At 54.1% G+C, this 19,002-nt stretch overlaps 1 protein-coding gene across 5 annotated transcripts in view; it reads left to right on the top strand.

The window, feature by feature from the left end:
• rptor (regulatory associated protein of MTOR, complex 1) overlaps positions 1-18,237 on the top strand; it is a 101,291-nt gene extending 83,054 nt beyond the window's left edge. For 2 of the 5 annotated variants that reach the window (XM_084685709.1, XM_084685705.1), the window contains 11 exons: positions 4,123-4,228; positions 5,618-5,732; positions 6,126-6,250; positions 7,817-7,942; positions 9,940-9,987; positions 13,867-13,973; positions 14,229-14,356; positions 15,506-15,592; positions 15,885-16,001; positions 16,323-16,452; positions 17,425-18,236. In XM_084685709.1, the coding sequence (XP_084541835.1) occupies positions 4,123-4,228; positions 5,618-5,732; positions 6,126-6,250; positions 7,817-7,942; positions 9,940-9,987; positions 13,867-13,973; positions 14,229-14,356; positions 15,506-15,592; positions 15,885-16,001; positions 16,323-16,452; positions 17,425-17,493 (1,158 nt within the window). In that variant the 3' untranslated portion in view covers positions 17,494-18,236. Of the gene's footprint in view, positions 1-4,122; positions 4,229-5,617; positions 5,733-6,125; positions 6,251-7,816; positions 7,943-9,939; positions 9,988-13,866; positions 13,974-14,228; positions 14,357-15,505; positions 15,593-15,884; positions 16,002-16,322; positions 16,453-17,424 lie in introns of all 5 variants that reach the window. The other 3 variants (XM_084685706.1, XM_084685708.1, XM_084685707.1) reach the window with 3 other exon arrangements.
• Positions 18,238-19,002: the final 765 nt, after the last annotated feature.

The raw sequence follows: 19,002 nt of genomic DNA, 5'->3' as shown, positions 1-19,002 counted from the left end.
CACACTCTCACACACACACACACTCTCACACACACACACACTCTCACACACACACACACTCTCACACACACACACACTCTCACACACACACACACTCTCACACACACACACACTCTCACACACACACACACTCTCACACACACACACACTCTCACACACACACTCTCACACACTACCTTTATCCTTGGCTGGGATGGGCCTCTCTCAAACACTTCCTCCGACCATCACCCCATCCTCGCTGGGGTGGGGGGGGGGGGGGAGAGAGAAATAAACGCCGTCAGCTTATCTTGTCGAGGTCGGCCGTGTGTGCCAAAGAGAGAGAGAGAGAAAGGGATGGGAGGGAGTGAGAGAAATAGAGAGAGGAGAAATTTGGGGGACAAATGTAGACATTGCGTGTGAGTTGGGAAGAGACCAAAGTGGATGGGGGGGGGAGAGAAGAGGGGGAGATGGAGAGGGAAGGGGAGGAGGTGGGGGAGGGGGAGAGGGGATGATGAGGATACGATGATGAGGCAGAGAGCGAGGAACAACATGGCGAGCAAAGGGAGGGGGAGGGGGGAGGGGGACGGGGAGAGGCGGCACGCAAAAGAGGAAGATAAAAAAGCGAAAAGATGGGAAGGAAAGGAGAGGTTTGCAGTAGTGCAAATGAGATTGCTGCGCGGGCAATATTTTGAGTGCCCACCATAAAGCTGCTTTCTATTATGGAGCGGTGCACGCCTCAGAAGCCTGTGCACAGGTTATCATATCACTGTGTCAGCAGTGGCTGGGTGGGGCTGTGTGTGTGTGTGTGTTAACTTGTGTGGCGCGCGTGTGTGTTAAAAGTAGCATGGCCTAAGTGTGTGTGCGTGACTTGTGTGTCTGGGCGTGTTTCGGGAGTCTTGAGGTTCAAGTGTGTGTGTGTGTGTCCTCTGGATGGGTGTGTTTCCTGACTGTGTGTGTGTGGGGGGGGGGGGGTTGTGAGTGTGCGCATATGGAAGGCAGGACCATTGTGAAGTCCCCGTGTGTTTGTGGCCCTATAATTCACCTCAGGGTCTCATAATGGCCCATATTAGCGGCCAACACAGTGGGCGCCACGGCAACGACTGCCTCTCACCTTGACACACACACACGTGCTCGCACACACACACACGGCTCTGTTAATCACCCGCACCTCATAATGTGAAAGTACAGGGGGTGTGTGTGTGTGTGTGCTTAGCATTCAGAGAGCAGAACGTAGAGCCGTGTGTGGAAATGTGCTTAATAAGCAGACGGTGGCAGCGGCCCAGCACCTCAGCACCATTACACTCTATTACCATCACCCACTCCTATTACTGGCCCTGGACACACACACGCACACGCACACTGCTTTCTCTCTCCACGAACCCTCTCTCTCATGTTCTCATATTAGCACAATGTATCACACACACACCCCATATCCCCATGTAGGGCTGTAACGTGTTAGCATACACTTACACACACACACACACAGACATGCATACACATGTAGCTTCCTTGCACAGATTCCCCCCCCCCCCCCCCCACATTTTCCTGTAGTCTCCTCCACCACAGAGAACACAGCCCCTGCTCCACCTCCTCCACCACAGAGAACACAGGCCCTGCTCCACCTCCTCCACCACAGAGAACACAGCCCCTGCTCCACCTCCTCCACCACAGAGAACACAGCCCCTGCTCCACCTCCTCCACCACAGAGAACACAGCCCCTGCTCCACCTCCTCCACCACAGAGAACACAGCCCCTGCTCCACCTCCTCCACCACAGAGAACACAGCCCCTGCTCCACTTCCTCCACCACAGAGAACACAGCCCCTGCTCCATTTCCTCCACCACAGAGAACACAGCCCCTGCTCCACCTCCTCCACCACAGAGAACACAGCCCCTGCTCCACCTCCTCCACCACAGAGAACACAGCCCCTGCTCCACCTCCTCCACCACAGAGAACACAGCCCCTGCTCCACCTCCTCCACCACAGAGAACACAGCCCCTGCTCCACCTCCTCCACCACAGAGAACACAGCCCCTGCTCCACCTCCTCCACCACAGAGAACACAGCCCCTGCTCCACCTCCTCCACCACAGAGAACACAGCCCCTGCTCCACCTCCTCCACCACAGAGAACACAGCCCCTGCTCCACCTCCTCCACCACAGAGAACAAAGCCCCTGCTCCACCTCCTCCACCACAGAGAACACAGCCCCTGCTCCACCTCCTCCACCACAGAGAACACAGCCCCTGCTCCACCTCCTCCACCACAGAGAACACAGGCCCTGCTCCACCTCCTCCACCACAGAGAACACAGCCCCTGCTCCACCTCCTCCACCACAGAGAACACAGCCCCTGCTCCACCTCCTCCACCACAGAGAACACAGCCCCTGCTCCACCTCCTCCACCACAGAGAACACAGCCCCTGCTCCACCTCCTCCACCACAGAGAACACAGCCCCTGCTCCACTTCCTCCACCACAGAGAACACAGCCCCTGCTCCATTTCCTCCACCACAGAGAACACAGCCCCTGCTCCACCTCCTCCACCACAGAGAACACAGCCCCTGCTCCACCTCCTCCACCACAGAGAACACAGCCCCTGCTCCACCTCCTCCACCACAGAGAACACAGCCCCTGCTCCACCTCCTCCACCACAGAGAACACAGCCCCTGCTCCACCTCCTCCACCACAGAGAACACAGCCCCTGCTCCACCTCCTCCACCACAGAGAACACAGCCCCTGCTCCACCTCCTCCACCACAGAGAACACAGCCCCTGCTCCACCTCCTCCACCACAGAGAACACAGCCCCTGCTCCACCTCCTCCACCACAGAGAACAAAGCCCCTGCTCCACCTCCTCCACCACAGAGAACACAGCCCCTGCTCCACCTCCTCCACCACAGAGAACACAGCCCCTGCTCCACCTCCTCCTCAGTCAGCACCCCGCGGCTCCCCTGGCTTTCTCCTGATGAACACACACACCCTCCACGCGTTTGGAGGTTACACCAGCAAGACCCCCCGTTGCCGTGGCGCTAATTAGCCGGCGTGGGGCTTCCCTCCCGCGAACAAACGAGGGAGGGGAGGAGGGAGTAGAGGAGAGGAGGGGAGGGGAGGAGAAGACAGGAGGGAGGGAGGGGAGGGAAGGGGAGGGAGGGAGGGAGGGAGGGAGGGAAGGGGGGAGGGAGGGAGGGAGGGGAGGAAGGGAGGGAGGGGAGGAGGGGAGGAAGAAGGGAGGAGAGGAGGGAAGACGGGTAGAAGGAGGAGAGAGAACGCGGGGAAGCGAGAGACGGAAAGAGCCGGCCTCTTGGAGGGAAGGGGGGGAGGAAGGGGAGCGAGAGAGGAGGGGGATGAGAAGGGGCGGCACACAAGCAAAGGACAAGAAAGGAGAGATGAAATGAAATCAATTGAGCTCATTAGTCAGTAGCAGGAGGAGAGAGGCGGACGGAAGAGTGAGAAGATGAGGGAGGGAGGGAGGGAGGGAGGGAGGGAGGGAGGGAGGGAGGGAGGGAGGGAGGGAGGGAGGGAGGGAGGGAGGGAGGGAGGGAGGGAGGGAGGGAGGGAGGGAGGGAAAGGGAGGGAAAGGGAGGGAGGACATGTGAAGAAGCCCTCTCAAGTCCTCTCATTAGGGCTGGCCTCGCGCTCTGTTCAAGGGGGCTTCTGAGGAGGAAAGGAGGGGAGCCATGGGAAGGGGGAAACAAAGGGAGAGAGGGAAAGAGCTAGGGGGAGGGTCAAGCGGATGGAGAGACCTGTTGAGGGAGAGATGAACAAAGAGGAAGGACAGGCTAACAAGTTTGTGTTCCTCTCTGCATCTGTGTCTTCCATCTCTGTATATATGGTTTTGAAATGTTTCACAAACAGAATTCAAAGAATGACAGTTGACGCTTGGGGTCACTGCTGCTATATGGAGTTTTCTTCATGTTGTTGAAATGTAAGAATCGATCGGGATTGGAATTCAGCCTTATTCTTTCTATCCTTTTCTCTTTGTTGCTGTTTTTCTGAAATGTTGTATCCCTCTCTTTCTCTCACCCACTCCCTCCCTCTCTTTCATCTTTCTTTCCCACTTTCCCTCTCATCTCTCTCTCTCTTCCCCTACCTTCCGCTGACTCCCTCTCATCTCTCTTTCCCTCCCTCCCTCCCTCCCTCCTCGCAGATCCCAGAGGAGCATGATGTGGAGAGCCAGGTGAGGAAGGAGAGAGAGTGGCGCTTCTTGAGGAACACGCGCGTCAGAAGGCAGAGCAAGCGCATCACTCAGAGAGGTGGGCATGTGCAGACACACATGCACACACACGCACACATGCAAAGTCATGCCTTATGCCGTTCTGTAGTGGAAGTTAAAGGGGCGGCATCAAAAGGGAATACCCTGCTTCAGTCGACAGCCCGCTCTGTGACTCACAGACCCCCTCCTCTCCCCTCCTCTCCCCTCCTCTCCCCTCCTCTCCCCTCCTCTCCCCTCCTCTCCCCTCCTCTCCCCTCCTCTCCCCTCCTCTCCCCTCCTCTCCCCTCCTCTCCCCTCCTCTCCCCTCCTCTCCCCTCCTCTCCCCTCCTCTCCCCTCCTCTCCCCTCCTCTCCCCTCCTCTCCCCTCCTCTCCCCTCCTCTCCCCTCCCCCCCCCCCCAGCACTGACACGCACATTAAAAGACCCCGCTCTGCCTGCCTCCTCCTCAGCTCCCCCGTGTGAAGTCAGAGTCGGCTCAAACCGAATGGCTAACGCCCTTACGTCACTGGCAGCCCCTTCAGCTCTCTCCGTCTCTCGCTCGCTCTCGCTCTCTCACACTCCCAGACGCACGCTCACAAGACCGTTGGCGTCATCGCCGAAGTTCGCACACGCCCGTCTCTCCGCTCGCTCAGTGAGCCTAATCTTTACATTTCCCTCAAAGCCTCCCAAGTTCAGAGAGGAGAAAAATAGTAGGACTGTCCTCATTCAGTCTGCTGCTTTCAGAGAGAGGGAGAGGGAGGGGTAGAGGGGAAAAGGATGGAGAGGATGGAGGAGATAAGGAGGGGGTGAACAAGATGATGGGAAAGAGAGGAGAGAAACCGAATGTTTTGAAGCTTTCGAAAACTTGTTTCATTTTCCTCCTGGTGTTTTTAATCTGATTATGAAGTACGTGATGAGTTTACAGAGAGTAGCACCATGCTGCTTCTAACCAGCTTTCTCCCTATTGGATTCTGTGTGGTATCAGCCCAAATAAGACCCACAGAGCAACTATTAATAATAATAGTTTTTTTCGGCTACTGCATGCACAAGGTCTCGCACGCACTCTCACACACACACACACACACACACACACACACACTCGTTTGTGGAAATGTTTTCTCCCTGGCCTGTGTCTTTTCCTTTCGAATGTATAACCGACCCCCTCTCACCCGCTCGCTCGCTCGCTCCTATTCACTCCCCGTCACGGCATTCTGGAGGCCGCCTCGAGCACCCCTCGAAATATTTCAAGTCCGTAAGGACACGTCGCGCCACTTTTCAGGTTGCCATGACGACCGGCACGTGGCCAAGCGCCCGTTCCCATTGTTCCAGTCCTGCGCACGCGCCGCCGCGGCGTTCTAGAGCGGTCGGTCACGGCACCTCAGCCACATCAGCCTCTTCCCGTGAGGGTCATGTGACTGACGGTTCTCCCCCGACTGCCCTCCCCCTTGTAGGCGTGACCCGGCTGGACGACCAGATCTTCATCAACCGGAACCCTGGCGTTCCGTCTGTGGTCAAGTTCCACCCCTTCAACCCCTGCATCGCTGTCGCCGACAAGGACAGTATCTGGTGAGGGAGCGCACTCACAAGACAAGTGCACGCTCTCTAACACACACACACACACACACACACTAACACACACACACACACATTAACACTCTCTCACACACACACTAACACTCTCTCACACACTAACACACACACACACACTAACACACACACACACATTAACACTCTCTCACACACACACTAACACACACATTAACACTCTCTCACACACACACTAACACTCTCTCACACACTAACACACATGCACATACTTACTCGGACATACATATATGTGTGAAGCGGTTAAGTCCTTCACAGGAGTCTATGAAAGTGACTTTGTGATTTCCTTCATTTGAATAAATGTCCAGTATACAGTTGTAGTAAGTGTGTGCATGTGCGTGTGTGTGTGTGCAGCTTCTGGGACTGGGAGAAAGGCGAGAGGTTGGACTACTTCTACAATGGCAACCCTCGCTACACACGCATCACTGCCATGGAGTACCTGAATGGACACGACTGTTCCCTACTGCTCACGGCAACAGGTGGATACACACACACACACACACACTGAGCTAGTACCTTCCTCAGTCAAATTCCTTCTATAATATAAAACAAATGGAAAAAGCTCAGCTGCTCCAGGGGATCTCAGAGGAATTTGTCTATGTTGATGTCGTTTATAATTGTATTACTTTATCACGTAGTCACATTCATCCATTTTCTCACAAAGATTAATAATTCAAAATAATAATAATCTTCCGCCTTCCTTCCGTAAAGATTCCTTACTTTTCAAAAGCAGAGTTTCGCCTTTCACTCATCCAGTTGGTTTTTTATCATATTGCCAAGGACATAGATAACTAATATAGTTCATGCATTGTACACTGGCACATTTAGAAGAGCTGTTGAATTTCCTTGGGGTACAGGCAGCTGAAGTATGTGTCCCCATTGTGAGAAGGAAGGAGGAGGAGGAGTGTTGAATGTAAAGCTTTCTGTACTTCATTAGAGGGGTGTGGGAGGCTGGAAGAGAGGTATGTCGCTGTATGGTGGGTGTGTGTGTCTGCTTGTCGCTGTGTGTGTATGTGTCTGTGTGTCTGCATGTCGCTGTGTGTGTGTGTGTCTGCAGGTCGCCGTGTCCAGCTCTACAGGAGCAGGTTGAGGTCTGGAATGGTAAATGGCAAACAGCACAAAGATGAGGACTTGGCTTCACCTTCCAGTGCTGTTGAATTCGCACAATAGCTTGTTCCCTCCTGTCTCCATAGAATCTTCAGGAATCTGTGCTCTTCACCGCACACAGAATAAAACGTCCTTCGTGTCTTTGTTGTGGTGTATGACGTTTTCTTTCAATGTTAACTATCTAGCTGTTTTTTACAGAAATGAAAACTTCTAGCTTGGAATTTAAAGTTGATGATCAGATTGTGGGCATATTCAAAAATAGGTTGACAGAATTTCTTCCCCCTCAGAATTTTACTTCAATTAAAGGTTGGATTGTTTTCAGTGTGACATTAAGCGAAATTACCAAAAGGTGAACTTTTTATAACCCCTTTTAGTCATCTTTACCTGGGGTGCGAACAATTCCAGACGTGATTGTAAATGTCAAATCCTTTGGCTATTTATTTATTTATTTTTAAGTTATGCTTCAGGGAGGGAAACTTTTTCGAAAGAGATTTGATTTGCCAAGCCGAGGAGAAAAGGCAGAATGTTTTGTTTCAGAGCGAGCTGCAAAATAACGTGTTTGTTTTGTAATGAAATGAAGTGTGATGACATGTTTGACCACTGCAGCAGTATCTTTGGCGTTACCGCAGGTAACATGACACGAAAATAAAATAATCAATCATATCAACACATTCATATTCTATCCTTCCCTTTGTGTCTCTCTCTCTTTCTCCCCTCTCCACTTTCTCTACCTTTCTCTCACTCTCCACCACCTTCTGTCCTCCTCTCTCTCCCCATTGCTCCAATCCATCCAATCCCACCCTCCCTTCTTCCTCACCCACCCTCCTCCTCCCCCCTTCTCTATCTCCTCTCCTCTCCATCCCTCTCTCCTCCCCCCTCCTGCCGTCTTTTCATCCTCCCCCCCGCCCCTCCTCCTCCCTCTCTCTCCTCTCCCCCAGATGACGGGGCGCTGCGTATCTGGAAGAACTTTGCGGACCAGCGAAACCCTGAGATGGTGACGGCGTGGCAGGGGCTGTCGGACATGCTGCCCACCACCCGAGGTCAGGCCTCAGCCAGCGCCCACAGTAAAGACCTCCTCTATTACTACACCCTGTCGACCCCCTCCCTCCCTCCCACCCCCCCAATCAACCCTGTGTTTCCCCATCCACACCTTGTCACCTGACCCGCCGCCCCGTCACCCTGCCGAGCTCCACCCACCTCAATCGAGCCCAAACCCCCGTGTCTCTCTGTAACCCTTACACACACACACACAAGTTCAACAACCCTAAATCAATGCTGGGGTTTCCCGAATACCCCCCCCCCTCCCCCTGTGTTGCTCCCCCCTTCATCCATCAAACCCCTCCACGAGAGGACGTTAGTCCCCTTGGGAGAGGACGTTAGTCCCCTTGGACGCCCCTGAACCTCCCAGCTCCAGATCACACCGTCACAACACCAAACCCACCTCCCTTCCTCTCCTGCAGAACACCGCTACGCCCTCCCCCTCATCCCCCCTCCAAGCAGCCAGCTCACCTCTTCAATGTTCCCACTCCGCCTCCGCCGTCCTCCCCCGATCCCTCCTTCCTCTGATGTCACTGACTCTTGGCCCTAGGGAACCCTGGGAAACGCAGTGCAGGGAGCGTTCTACCGAGCGCTGTATCGCTTTTTTGGGGGCAGTATGCAAATGTGCACCTATTATACGCTAGCGTTCAAGCAGTACGGGGTACCGGGTATGTGTGTTTGTGTGTGTTTGCGTGTGTTTGTGTCCGTCCGTCAGCGAAATGTCAGTGTAGCTCCGAGGAAACCTACAGAGAGATGACACACTTAACTGTCATGACTTGGAGGGCTGTCATAAGGGACCACACTCTGAGCCTTCCTGACTGCCTCAGCTCTGCTGGCGTCTGGCACGCTAGTTAACCTGGAAATGTCACTGGTGGTGACAGTCAAGACATACCTATATATACATGGAGCTGGATTTAGATTCAACAGGGAGATGGGGGGGGGGGGGGGAGATGTGGAGGGAGAGAAAGTGTGAAAGAACTGAATGTGGAGGCCGAACTAGCAGTCCACATGGAAGGAGAAGTACACACACACACACACACAAACACACACACTTAATCACCCCCCCCCCATCGTTGTTCTTAACACGTGCAGACACACCCCTCCCCCTCCCCTCCCCTCCCCTCCTACCTGTGCCTGTCAGTGACGTGCTGTTCCTCTTCAGTCGGCCCTGTCACACCCAGTGTGTCCTAGCTAGCTTGTTCCTTTGCTCCTTCTGTTCTATTGGGTGTGTTTTGTGTGCCCTCTCGAGTGTGTGTGTGTGTGTGTGTGTGTGTGTGTGTGAGAGAGAGAGACAGAGAGAGAGAGAGAACGAACAAGACTACTTGGTTTCCCGGTGTTTAACTGTTCTATTACAGCTTATTTCTGTCACTGTGGTGGTGTGTACACACACTCACACAGTCTTCTACATTAGTGTCCTCACCGTCTGTCATTTGTCTGTGTTTTAGAGAGATTTGTGCTTCTCCCTCGCTGCCTTTAAGAACATTCTGGATCCAAAATGAAGCCTGCACCTGTAATGGGTACAATGCAGCAGAGTAGAATAGCCCTCTTAACTGTTTAATACCAGTATCAGAAAGTCTTCAGTTGGTGCACTCCATGCCGGGAAATCTTGTGCCTTGTTCTTCTGTGCGCGCGCGCGTGTGTGTGTGTGTGAAGGGGGTCTTTGCTAACGTTGTTCTGTGCTCGGGCTGACATGCTTCTGACCCGCCTTCCCCTGGGCTGTGTCGTCTCCCCCCCCCTCCTCCCCATCTGCTTATCTCCTCTTCCTCCACTCCCTCCTTTCTCTCCTCCCTCCCTCCCTCCACCTTCTCCTTCTGCTCTTCCCTCCCTCCCTCTTCCTCCACTCCCTCCTTACTCTCCTCCCTCCTCTCCCTCCCTCCTCCTCCTGCCTTCCCCTCCTCCTCCCTGCCTTACCTCCTCCTCCTCTCGCTCCCCTCCCTGCCTTACCTCCTCCTCCTCTCCCTCACTCCCCCTCCCTGCTTTCCCTCCCTCCCTCCTCCTCCTCTCGGTCCCTCCTTCCATGCAGGTCTGGCCAGGAGGGTCTCCATCTATCTTGACAGGAGTAAGCAGGGAGGTGAGTGCTGCCCTCTTCTCTTCCTCCTCCTCCTCATCCCCGACTTGATGTGCTGCACTAAGAACACTGCCCCCCCCCCCCCCCATTGGTCCCTTTTGAGAGATTGGGAGGAAAGAGAGGATTTTGGAGATGGAGGAGAGAAAGAAAGGGCGCTGGAAGAGGATGGAGAGAGAACGGGATGGAAAGTGAGAGAATCAGAGCGGTTAGAGAGAGAGAGAGAGAGGGAGAGAGAGAGATGTCTCAGTGCTGTTTATTGGCTGCCTGTTGGGGAGCAGCTCTCATTAGCCACAGTGGAGCTCTCATCAGTGTTTGTTCAGGAGAAGGAGTCCAGCACACAGTCTGTCCCTCTGCGCTGAAGGAGAGCAGACCTAATTAAGTTCTGATGCAGATGTCGTTTATTACGCCTCGCCTTCGTTTCTCTTTTTTTGTTTACCCGCCTCTCTTTCCTCTCCAACCCTCTTCCTCCTGCAGTGCATTCGACCAGGGTTTTGTTTATTTTTTACCCCAGCATTTTTTTTAATTTATTAAGCACTCCTGTCTTCCAGTATTTTCAGACAAGGGGGGTGGGGGGGATTTCAACCAGACTGCTGAAGTTGTCAAAGTAGGTTAGCCCTGGCCTGTTTGGCTCCTGGGAAAAAGTGCTCCACATACAGCACTATAGGGCTGGCTGGCCGACTGACTGGCCGGCTGGCTGGCCGACTGACTGGCCGGCTGGCTGGCTGGACAGGAGTTGTAAAAGTATCACAACTTGGGACCCAGTCCAAGTCATTTGGACAAACCAAAGAAAGGCACTAAAACATGGCCCAGATCGCACCATGTTAGTCGTCAAGAAATAAGCCCCCTCTCGCTCTCTAATATCTACCGTATCACTCCTGTCAATCAGATGGTCCGCTGGCACAATATCACCAGAGAGTCAGACAAAGGTCAGAGAAATATCACAGCCCACTGCCAGCCCCAACACTCCATGGAGGAGTACAGGTCAAAGGTCCACCGTCATTTTGGAAAACTCCCTCTACCTGGCTTCTCAAGGACCTTTTCAAAGCAAACACAATGAAGAGGTGTGTGGGAGGGGGGGGGGGGGGAAGAGAGGGGAGAAGGAGCAAAGGGGCCGGTGTGGTATTTAATGAACTGCGGCGTGTGCGAGCTAGTCTCATCCACCGACGTAATGGTGTGGACAACAATGCAGAGGATAAAGCTTTTCTCTGGAAGGAGAGAGAGAGAGAGAGAGAGAGAGAGAGAGAGAGAGAGAGAGAGAGAGAGAGAGGGAGAGAAGTTGAGAAGCTGATGGAAAGAAAGAAAGAAAGAAAGGAAGGAAGAAAAAAAGGAAGGAAGAAAGAAAGGAAGGAAAAGGGGGGCAGAGACTGAGCGAGAAACTGAGTGAGAAATGGAGGATTAGGGAAGGCAGGCAGTGGCTAAATGAGCTCTGGAATGGGGCTATCATAGCCACTGGAGACCCCGGCGCTAGCTCCACTATGCTAACGTTAGCAATACGCTCATTACTGCCAACCAGAGATGCGCAGGCCGCACGCGAGGGATGCTGGCGTGTGGGAATAGCCGTGCCACAGCACACCAGCGAAATCATTACTGCCTTTGTAGTCGTTGTTAAGCCGAACAATGGGTCTCCAGTTAGCTTGGAGGGAGATGGAGAGCGATGGAGAGAGAAAAAGAGGAGGGGTGGAAAGTGTGTGGGATGGAGGGAAAGAGAGAGAGAGAGATGCATGTATGTAAAAATCCAATACTTGCCCTGTCTATAAGAACAGTGAGAAATAAGATTGTGCCGATGCAGCAAATACCTGCAGTGGCTCTCTCTCACACACACACACAGCAGGTTCTCGTATCTACATACCTAACGTCAGTATTGATTAGTGTGTGGGTTCCTAAGACCCCAGGCTCAGAGCAGACAGCCGTAGAGTCATGTTCTGTCTGCCTGATGAGAACCATGAGCCGGGCAGCATCGCTGGCTCCAACCCAGGACTCCCATACCACCACCCTTAGGTGAACCACACACACGCACACTTTCCCGATTGGAGTCATGGAAGGTTCCGCAAGAAGGAAAGAGGGATGGAGTGATCGGGGCGCGAGTGAAGAGAATGGGGAAAAAAGACAGATGACTCGAGGAGGTGAAAAATGGTGATAATGGAAACGTGAAAACGTGTTGAAGCCGACCATGTGTTCCCGACCATGTGAAGGCTGGGTTCTCTCTGCGGCCGTGAGACCCGTGTGCCATGAGAGGACGGTGTGCTTGTGTGACCAAATATGGGCGCAGCCAACAGTTGGGTGGACGCACGTTCCAAGTTCTGGGTCTATGTGTTTGGGAGCTCTCGTTTCTCCTCCCTCTCTTCCATCCCTCCCTCTCCTCCATCCCCCTCCCTCTCCATCCCCCTCCCTCTCCATCCCCCTCCCTCTCCTCCATCCCCCTCCCTCTCCATCCCCCTCCCTCTCCTCCATCCCCCTCCCTCTCCATCCCCCTCCCTCTCCTCCATCCCTCCCTCTCCATCCCCATCCCTCTCCTCCATCCCTCTCCTCCATCCCCCTCCCTCTCCATCCCCCTCCCTCTCCTCCATCCCTCCCTCTCCATCCCTCCCTCTCCTCCATCCCCCTCCCTCTCCATCCCCCTCCCTCTCCTCCATCCCTCCCTCTCCATCCCCATCCCTCTCCTCCATCCCTCTCCTCCATCCCCCTCCCTCTCCATCCCCCTCCCTCTCCTCCATCCCTCCCTCTCCATCCCTCCCTCCCTCCCTCCCTCCCTCTCTCCCCTCGTCACTAGGAGACTCCCGAACGCAGAGCTCTCAACATCAAAGGGAACGTCTCCTCTCTGTCTTGTCTCCATGTGGGCCCCAACAACAAGCAAGACAGCAAAATGTATTTGTGTGTGTGTGTCTGTGTGTGTGTCTCTGCTGCTGCGTGGGAAAACATTCTGACCAAGTGTGTGTCTGTGTGTGTATGAGCCCATGTTTGCGTGAACAAGTGTAAACTCTGGGGACTAATAGCCACGTGTGTGTGTGGCAGCGTGGTGGGTGTCTGGGTACAGTCTTGTGAAGTCTGTAGCGTGGGGGGGGGCGGGGGAAGGGGTACTAACAGCTCCGGGGCTTTGAAGTCTGCCCGTGGGTTTGACATGTGCCCAACACACCAGACAGAGCAGGGGTGGCAGCCGGTAGGACGGAGGGAGGGAGGGAGGGAGGGATGAACAATGAGAAAAAGAGCCGAGAGGGGGTTGCAGGTGGAAGGGAACAAAAGCTGAGGGGGTGAGGAGAAGAGCGAGGAAGAGGTAGACCGAGGGGGGGGGGGGGGGGGAGTGATAAAAGATGATGCGGGGGGAGGAGAGGTAGCGATGGGGGGACTGGATGACGAGGGGAAACTTGCGTGGGTTAAAAGGAGGAGTTAAAACGTGGAGGAGGAGGAGGAGGAGATAAGGGGCGCGGGAGAAAGATGAAGCAGGGGATGATTGTGGATGATTGAGGATGATTGAGGATGTCGTCCCCCACTCTTCGTGCTGTCTGAGCCATCTGACGGAAGCTGCTCAATGCAGATGGAGTGGTGGACTCTAATGGAATATGAATGGGCCCATTGTGTCATCGTACTCTGGTTAGCCAGCTGTGACTGCGTGCGTGTATGTAATACATACATATATATGTGTGTGTTTGTTGAGTTTAGAAGCTTTCCCAGCACCCCCCTCCTGTTCCTCTCAAGTCTCCACTCTGTCTCACTACTCCACCCACAGAGCAGAGCAGCACACCGTGTATGGTTGAGAGACCGGGCTCTGGCAGGCTCTGATACACACCCATATCCCACTGGCAGTCCACTTGTATTACCCTCTACAAGAATCCCAACCAGGAGCAGTGCGTGTGCGTGTATGTGTAATCCTGTGGTGTGGTCCAGGTGCAGGCATGGTGGTGGACTGGGAGCAGGAGACCGGACTGCTCATGACCTCTGGAGACGTCCGGGTCATCAGGATCTGGGACACCGAGAGGGAGATGAAGGTCCAGGTAGGACTTGCTTGACGACCACCTTGTGTTCCTCCTCCTCCCGTAACAACGTCCATGAGTGCGGCTCTGCCGCTGGCTGTATCGACACAGCCACGCGCTCCATCACTCGCAGCCCGGACGTGACGGATGGCCTCGTTAGGCTTCTCGCTCGGTGTTTAATGTGCAAGCGTGACCGCTCACGGGCTGGAAGCTAAGTCCATGTAAAAGGACTTCCTGACGCTCCTAAACTGTGTGTGTGTTTGTTTTCCCTACCAGGACATCCCCACGGGGGCTGACAGCTGTGTGACCAGCCTATCGTGCGACTCGCAGCGTTCCCTCATCGCCGCCGGGCTGGGGGACGGCTCTGTGCGAGTCTACGACAGGAGGATGGGCCCCAACGACTGGTCAGTTCATCCACGCGCGCGCGCGCACAATTAGTCCAACGCCTCACCCACACCTGGAATACACAGCCTCATGTCTTCACGATCCCAACAGATCATGCTGGCTTTTTCTTTAGCAGAGAACAAGGCGAGCGCGATTCATTGGACTCTCCCCACCACGGCGGCTCCATTAGTCCGACCCCAAACGATCGCACGGCGCGCTGGATCCACACGGCCACCGGCAAACATGCATAAGCTCCGTTGTTTCTATATATTTGCGTATTCACGCCCACACACTCGATCAAACAGCAGTCGTTCACACCTGTGGAGTCTCCCGACTCCTGACCTGTCCTGTTTGCACACGCGAGCGCATCATCAAACACTTTCCTCCCTTTGGCAAAGTGTTACTTTAGACACCCCCCCCCCCCACCCACCCCCACAGAGAGAACGAAGCGCAATTAAGCCGCAAAGTGGCCCATGAATCTTTTATCTAATGCTAATTTAGGAGTGCCCTCCAGGCGGAGAGATGGTTGAGTCTCTGCTTTGCCCCCAAAGTTTACACACACACACCGACATATACAGGGACGGGGCGCCGCCTGTTTAGCTGTTTAGTTTTGTTTCTCGAGTCGCTCCAATCAATCACTCGAGCTACTTATAGCCACGGGGCTTCAGAAGATCGTTTGTTCCACTGGATTCAGTGGGGCGTCACACCCCAACGCCAATGAACAGGGACCCTTTTCGAGAGCTCTTTTTTAATCGCATGTCCAGGGTTTATCTCGCTCCATATCCTGTTCTCCCTCCCCTACCCTCTGGCAGGTGAAATGCCGTCCATTTTGGATGAAGCTGGATAGTGAACACTGAGATCTGGTTCCCATGAAGCGTTGTGAATGGGCTCCTCCGCTCTCTGCAGCTCTGCACCCCCTGTCACCCTGTTATATGACAGGCCGTCCTCGCGGCTCGTCACAGGCTTAGGGCACCCCCCGGTGGTCGCTAGCTGCAGCTGCGGCACGACACATAAAGGATGCCCTGCGTAACGACGGCACGGGGGTTCATTTTGGTCTTTTCCCGGTCGTGTTCTGACTGTGGTCATGAGTCTTCAGCCGAGGACGTTGCTGTCGTTACCAGTCGTGATGTTAACCCTTTTGGACGTGTGCCCCCCCCTCCCCCCTCCAGTCGTGTGATGACGTACAGGGAACATGGAGCCTGGGTGGTGAAAGCCCACCTGCAGAAGGAGAAGGAGGGACACATCATCAGCGTCAGGTAATCTCCCTCTCTCTCTCTCTCTCTCTCCCCCGCACGCTCTTTCTCTCCCTTTGTCTCTCTTTCTCTTCCTCCATCTCCTCCTCTCTCCTTTTCTCCCCCTTTCTCTTTCCTTTCCCCCCTTTCTCTCTCTCCCTCTCCCTCTCTCCTTCTCTCTCTCTCCCCCTCTCTCTCTCTCCCCCTGTCTCTCTCTCTCTCTCTTTCTCTCATGCCCAGTGTGTGATCTCGGTGTGTAACCAGGGGTGTGTTCAGCGTTAACGGTGTGTGTGTGTGTGTGTCCTGGTCTCTGCAGCGTAAACGGAGACGTGCGATTCTTCGAGCCGCGTGCGCCGGACTCGGTGAACGTGCTGCAGACGGTGAAGGGGCTGACGGCGCTGGACATCCACCCCCAGGCTGACCTGTTTGCCTGGTGAGTCCAGAGGGGGCGCGCCTCTCGCTGCCTGGCTCGTCCGTTTGAGGGAAGCCTCCCCTGGAGCCACTGGCTGCTTCTGTTCTCTCAAGACACCAGGGCCAGTTCCAACTCTCAAGACGTTTTTGTCCTTCCATGTTTTAAGATTATTTTTTTTTCCCCTTTACTCTCTGTCTGTCTCTCTCTGTCTCTCTCTCTGTCTGTGTCTCTCTCTCTCTGTCTGTCTCTCTGTCCCTCTTTCTCTGTCTCTCTCTCTCTGTCTCTCTCTCTGTCTCTCTCTCTGTCTCTCTGTCTCTCTCTCTGTCTCTCTCTGTCTCCCAGTGGGTCCATGAACCAGTTCATAGCGGTCTACAATGCCAACGGGGACATCATCAGCAACATCAAATACTACGACGGCTTCATGGGCCAGAGGATCGGAGCTATCAGCTGCCTGGCCTTCCATCCTTACTGGGTACCTGTCTGTTAGCCTAGAGATACTGTCATCCTTACTGGGTACCTGTCTGTTAGCCTAGAGATACTGTCATCCTTACTGGGTACCTGTCTGTTAGCCTATAGATACTGTCATCCTTACTGGGTACCTGTCTGTTAGCCTAGAGATACTGTCATCCTTACTGGGTACCTGTCTGTTAGCCTAGAGATACTGTCATCCTTACTGGGTACCTGTCTGTTAGCCTAGAGATACTGTCATCCTTACTGGGTACCTGTCTGTTAGCCTAGAGATACTGTCATCCTTACTGGGTACCTGTCTGTTAGCCTAGAGATACTGTCATCCTTACTGGGTACCTGTCTGTTAGCCTAGAGATACTGTCATCCTTACTGGGTACCTGTCTGTTAGCCTAGAGATACTGTCATCCTTACTGGGTACCTGTCTGTTAGCCTAGAGATACTGTCATCCTTACTGGGTACCTGTCTGTTAGCCTAGAGATACTGTCATCCTTATTGAGTACCTGTCTGTTAGCCTAGAGATACTGTCATCCTTACTGGGTACCTGTCTGTTAGCCTAGAGATACTGTCATCCTTACTGGGTACCTGTCTGTTAGCCTAGAGATACTGTCATCCTTACTGGGTACCTGTCTGTTAGCCTAGAGATACTGTCATCCTTATTGAGTACCTGTCTGTTAGCCCAGAGTCACTCTGGAGTCGGGGTACCATCATCCCTACAGTATCACACAGTTAGCCGAAACTCATCCCTGCTCGGTACCTCACTGTCTACCTCAGTAACCTAGAGTCTCTATTCATCACAATACTGCTTCAATTCAGCGTCGCATAAAAATGCACCATGTGACTTCATGCATATAGCTTCATGCACTCACTTTAAATTGTAGTCTCACAGTCATGTTATAAGATTGCCTTGTGTATTCATGGACATTTTCTCTCCTGTCCTGTCCTCTCTTCCTCCCTCTCCTTCTCTCCTCCTCTCCAGCCCCACTTGGCCGTGGGCAGCAACGATTACTACATGTCCATCTACTCAGCAGAGAAGCGTCTCAGATAACACCCCAGCACTCACCCCCTCCCCCCAGTGTCCTCTCCCCTCAACCCATGACCTTTGACCCTTCGACCCCTTACGACTCCTGGGATCCAGGATGTAAATGACTTCTACTGTACATATGCAATTTACCAACCCTGAATGTCCTAGTGATGGCTGCTGACAAATTTATGTTATGATGATGACGACTATATTATTATTATTATTGTTCATTCATATTCTTATTATGAAGCTATTGATTGTAGACTTGGCTGTGCTGAGCAGCTTGTATATTTAATTGCATATACAGATGATAGTAGGTCTATTTTAAAAAGTAGGTACCGTCTTCGGGGTTGGTGTTCGAAAACCCGGCGATCGTCAGTACCCGGTCGAACTCTGGAACGACCCCTTTGCGCCAGGGGTCGCGGAGAGGAGCGGACTCGCTCTTGCTAAGCACACAAACACCCGTGGGCAAAAACACAGGCGTCCCCTCTACTTGGGACGCCTGGAGGCGGAGCCGGGATGTTCCGCCCCGCCTCTCCCCAGACGTTCCTGAGGAGAACCCGCACCGCGGAGGGCTGTCCCGCCCCGGCGGCAGGACGAGGCAGGCTGGAGGAGCGCGCTGTGCTGAAACGGAGCACGGATAATCCCCGGGATAAGGGATGTGGGGCCATGACCGACGCTCGTTGAAAGATATGCTTGCTACGGTGCCAGGACTTGACCTCCCTTCAACATCCCCTCTCCCTCCCCCCCCCCCCTCTCCCTCTCACGCTACCCTCTCCCTCCCCGCATCCCTCGCCCGCCTTTCCCTTTGCCTTCAATCCGAACCCCCACCCCCCCACCCCCCCACCCCAGCGTGCCAAAATCCGTTGCCATGGTGACCCCTACACCTTCCCCACACCGCCCCAGAGTGTTTCCCTGCCTCGGCGTGTGCACTCAGGAAACCCCTCCGCGCTGTATTGAAGCCGACCTTCTCCCAAAGCCTGAAGGCTAACCCACACCCTCTGCACAGTGGACGGTTAACTAAACGGTAACAACAAGGGTCACCTGGGCCACTTTAACCCCCCCGTCCCCCTACAGGCACCTAGTGCTCCCTCTATCACTGACCTGCATAGCAATAAATGAAGGAAGTGGTGGACGCTGCAGCCCCCTCCCCCATCCCCCCCAGGTCCGCCTCGTCCATGCCTTCCCAGTGTGTAGCCGCTCAGCCCCAGGTAAGATGGAAGTCAACGCTGGGGATGTGAAGGAGTAGCTTCAGGAGGACTTACCAAAGCTAGGCCTCGCTAGGCCCCTTTGTTACCCAGTCTGTCCACTCGGCCCCTGTGTGAGGCTTTTCGAGAGCGGCAAAGACTGAGCCGAATATGATTCTACTGGCCACTTCTACCCTCCAGGCCCAAGTGGGCCACGCCCCCACAGTAACAGCAGCGACAGAAGAAGCGAAAGGGCAAGGCATTGTGGGTGATCAAGTCCCTTCTGGCTCTCTGCCTCACTACAGCTAGTTTTCCTTCTTTGTTTTCACTCGATGGAGGTCGGCCG

Source organism: Hypomesus nipponensis, chromosome 21, assembly GCF_054491055.1.
Source record: "Hypomesus nipponensis isolate SF chromosome 21, ASM5449105v1, whole genome shotgun sequence".
Taxonomy (NCBI): domain Eukaryota; kingdom Metazoa; phylum Chordata; class Actinopteri; order Osmeriformes; family Osmeridae; genus Hypomesus; species Hypomesus nipponensis.
This window is presented reverse-complemented; position numbering and strand designations above follow the sequence as displayed.